The 4,645-nt window shown below is 39.6% G+C and overlaps 1 protein-coding gene across 1 annotated transcript in view; it reads right to left on the bottom strand.

The window, feature by feature from the left end:
- Positions 1–212: 212 nt before the first annotated feature.
- The window catches only part of HEATR4 (HEAT repeat containing 4), a 39,652-nt gene continuing 35,219 nt past the window's right edge, over positions 213–4,645 (bottom strand). The window contains exon 16 of the mRNA XM_010855781.1: positions 213–460. Coding sequence (XP_010854083.1) covers positions 302–460 — 159 coding nt within the window. The 3' untranslated portion in view covers positions 213–301. The remainder of the gene's footprint in view (positions 461–4,645) is intronic.

Genomic DNA, 4,645 nt, shown 5'->3' with positions numbered 1-4,645 from the left:
CCTGGGTTATGGAAAAATATGCACTGTCATCTAGCGTGATGTCAGTTTTCTTGAACCCTCTGTGTATATGGTGCAAATTAAAAAGCCAGGTCAAAAAAAAAAAAGAGCCAGGTCAACATTAAATAGATTTTTCTTTATAAACATAATGACAAAGAGATTATACAACATCAGGTAAAGAAAAGAATGTGACTAACTCCACTGCTGCCTGTGTCTTGGAGCAAGAGAAGGGCTCATCCTACAAATAATTACCTTTATTTCAAGGGGAAAAAGCCCTGGGAAAAACTTCTGAGTTTTCACTTAGCTAGAGATCTTGGTCGTCATATCCAAATGGTCCCATCGCAATCCTTTTTTCCCGGGCAGTGCGTAGATCTTTGACAAGTGATGAGCGACCTCTGCTTCTTGTGTTTAGGCCCAGGACTGGACTCTGTGACCAGGGACTTGGTGCGCAGGGCCTCACAGGCTGCAGAGAAATATTAACACGTGAACACATAGCCCAAATGTGGTCCTCACATGACAGGTAGATCGAAAGACAAAGCCTCTTCAGCCATAGCTCTATGAACCACCATCATAAATAAGAGAATTGAATCTATGAGTTCAAGACCTGACTGCCGGGAGCCAGCACGGGCGTTCCCACCCATGACAAAAGTCGTGCAGAGAGGCCCTGAAGGCAAAGGCGAATTAGGACTCGAGAGGCCCCCTGGACCTGCCCGAGCATCTACCCCCAAACCAAAATCTGTCTGTTTTACTATTTCACAACTTTCACCAACTCTTCTGACATTAACGGGGGGCTATCCCCGACCACCTTTCTCTGAAGAAAATCAACTTAGAGCTCTAGTTAATAAGTCTCCTGGGCATAATAGGAGTGTTTCAATTCAAACCCCTCTGATGACTTTCTAGCTTGGCTGGCAGGTTTGTTCCGACTTCTGCAGCTACGCATGTGATTGTTCACAGCCTCCCAACCACGAGAGGCACGGGAAGCTTAAGATATTCTAATGCAGAGCTTCTCAGAGAGTTAAAATTGTTAGAATAGAACTAGTAGAGGATTTCTTTGTTGAGCTAATGCTTGCTGCCAAGTCTCCATATCCCTTACCTACTGTGTCCCTGGGAGTGTATTGATTAATATAGTTGGTATATAGAAATGTAAGTAGTAGCTTTAATGTTTGTAACCTTGGACCCTTGAGTTAATTCTTTTCTTGTTAGAGCCCACCACACTTTTGCCCTTAGGAATGCAACTTTATCTAATGCTTTCGGAGGGTGGCGCCTGACTTTAGAATAATCACCTTTAGAGAAAAATAAGTTTTCTGAAGAAAGGCTCATAAAATGTTAACAGGCCTCCTGGCCAGAAGATGATGTAAATCACCTAAAGCCTTTGCATATGATAAGTTTGCAGAAAGAAAGCCTGGCTTCGATAAGGGTCAGGGACTGCTGACCTTGCATGACTCTACCCCCCTATTATCCTCTATGCACAACTTAAGGTATAAAAACTACTTTGGAAAATAAAGTTGTGGGCCTTGCTCATCAGGCTTGGTCTCCCCGTGTCGTTCTTTCTTGTTTCCTTTTCTCTCCTTTTCTTCTCTGTTCTTCCTTCAGGATGAATGATTGGCGCGAGGGGGCTCTCTGAGACTACTTATTTGCCTGGGCTTCTAAGACCCACTCGAGAAGCTGCCTAAGGTGGGGCACCTTCAGCTATTCGAGAGAGCGCCTGTGGCCTCCGTAGTCAGAGCAAGTTCGGTGTCACGAACTTTATTAGTTTCCCACGTAAACCAGTCAGGTCAAGGCTCTGTGTCTTTCATCTATCCTTTTAATGGACAACGCCGTCCTCCCAAGGGAATCCCTGGATCCAACTGGGGCTGGACCCCGGGACCTGACTCTTGATCCCAGTTAGCAGCCTAATGGGGAGAATATGCCTGAATTGCCCACCCAAGGCTTGGACCTTCACATGGTGATCTTTGGGGAGAGACTGGGTTTTCTTTATCTTTACTGTTACACAGAAGTAGCAGCAGCTATGGGAACTATAGTAGCAACAATTAAAGAGCTTTATTCTTCAGATGTGCTGAGATAGATTCAATCAGAGTGAACAGCACCTGGGGACACAGCACTGCTCTCTTTTCATTTTATAAACCATTGTAGTGATGATCAGGGTTAAGTTTGTACTTAGGTTAAAGCATTCCCAGGAGTCTAGGCTGTTCTAATATCAACCTAAGTTTCTGTATTACTCTATGGAACAAAAAGAGTGATATCTATCTCATTCCTAAATGTATTCTTAGGATCAAAGTATAAATGGAATCCCACTTACTAAATGTCTAAAAATATATATGCTATCAATTAAGCTAACAAATTGTTAAATAAAATATATTCTATCACCTACCTTGAGAAAAAGACCATTTTGAATTTGAAAATTTTACATTCTTTGAAGTTTTCTTGTTTTTTTTTTTTTAAACCAGAATATGATGATGCAGGAAAACTGCATTATCAATAAATGCACCATATGTTTTTCTTTTGTAATAGGAATCAAGTAAAATAGTACACATCAGAATTGTGTATTTGCAGGGAACAAACCTATATTGGTACTACAAACAGTGAATTTGCCTTTGTGTATGCATGTATCTTCCTGTTTCATTAAATAAATAGGAACAATTTTGTTATGATGTCTAATGAATTTAATGAGATTGTTTCTGGTTTTTATATACTTAAATATTCTCTAATTAATCTCAAAAGTTTAACCCCAGAGTTTTATATATGCCTATTTACATATTTGCAGAAAGAACACTGGGCCTTGTATAATTTTTCTTACTTAACAAATAACTTATAATTTCAGCTACATATTATATTATATTTTTGCTATTTAAGTAGTAAGAACCAACAAATTATTTATTATCTTGTTTTTTATTACTTAAAAATTTGAATAATATATTATGATGGGCTATATCATTTTAATTTTGACTTTCAAGATGTATTTCTGTCAATCATTTTTATTATATTCTTTGAATATTATACTTGAAATGAAAAATGATGGGACTTTCATGGTGGTCCAGAGGCTAAGAGACTACATTCCCAATGATGGGGTCCGGGTTTAATTCCTGGTCAGGGGACGAGATCCCACACGCCACATGCTGCAACTAAGACTCAAAGCAGACAAATAAATATTTTAAAAAATAAAACTGAAATCATGATAAAAAGTAAGTTTTACCTGCACATGAATGTTTGTAGCAGCTTTATTCATAATCACTATGAATCACTAAAAACTAGAACCAACCTTCAATAGGTGAATGGAAAAACTAACAGTGGTACACCATATGATGAAATACGATTCACAGACAAGAAAGAAGCTCTCAAGCCACAAAAAAGTATGGGTAATCTTGAATATATATTGCTGAGTGAAAGAAGTTAGCCTGAAAAGGCTACTAATGTATGATTTTAATTATATGACATTCTGGAAAAGGCAAAACAACAGAGATAATAAAAAGATCATTGATCTTTGGGTGTTTGAGGGAAGAGAGGATGGAAAAGAAGAAGCAAAGAAGATTTTAGGGTGGTTAAACTATTCTCAGCAGTGGCCACAGGACTGGAAAAGGTCAGTTTTCATTCCAATCCCAAAGAAAGGCAATGCCAAAGAATGCTCAACTACCACACAATTGCACTCAACTCACACGCTAGTAAAGTGACGCTTAAAATTCTCCAAGCCAGGCTTCAGCAATACATGAACTGTGAACTTCCAGATGTTCAAGCTGGTTTTAGAAAAGGCAGAGGAACCAGAGATCAAATTGCCAATCCGCTGGATCATCGAAAAAGCAAGAGAGTTGCAGAAAAACATTTATTTCCGCTTTATTGACTATGCCAAAGCCTTTGACTGTGTGGATCACAATAAACTGTGGAAAATTCTGAAAGAGATGTGAATACCAGACCACCTGACCTGCCTCTTGAGAAACCTGTATACAAGTCAGGAAGGAATAGTTAGAACAGGACATGGAACAACAGACTGGTTCCAAATAGGAAAAGGAGTACGTCAAGGCTGTATATTGTCACCCTGCTTATTTAACTTCTATGCAGAGTACATCATGAGAAATGCTGGGCTGGAGGAAGCACAAGCTGGAATCAAGATTGCCAGGAGAAATATCAATGACCTCAGATATGCAGAGACACCACCCTTATGGCAGAAAGTGAAGAACTAAAGAGCCTCTTGATGAAAGTGAAAGAGGAGAGTGAAAAAGTTGGCTTAAAGCTCAACATTCAGGAAACTAAGATCATGGCTTCCGGTCCCATCACTTCATGGCAAATAGATGGGGAAACAGTGTCTGACTTTATTTTGGGGGGCTCCAAAATCACTGCAGATAGTGATTGCAGCCATGAAATTAAAAGACGCTTACTCCTTGGAAGGAAAGTTATGACCAACCTAGATAGCATATTCAAAAGCAGAGACATTACTTTGTCAACAAAGGTCCATCTAGTCAAGGCTATGGTTTTTCCAGTAGTCATGTATGGATGTGAGTTGGACTATAAAGAAAGCTGAGCACAAAAGAATTGATGGTTTTGAACGGTGGTGTTGGAGAAGAGTCTTGAGAGTCCCTTGGACTGCAAGGAGATCCAACCAGTCCATCCTAAAGGAGATCAGCTGGGTGTTCATTGGAAGGACTGATGTTGAAGC

This window comes from Bison bison, unplaced genomic scaffold, assembly GCF_000754665.1.
Source record: "Bison bison bison isolate TAMUID 2011002044 unplaced genomic scaffold, Bison_UMD1.0 scf7180017864368, whole genome shotgun sequence".
NCBI lineage: Eukaryota > Metazoa > Chordata > Mammalia > Artiodactyla > Bovidae > Bison > Bison bison.
The sequence above is the reverse complement of the archived record's forward strand: the minus strand, read 5'-3'. Positions and strand labels throughout refer to the sequence as shown.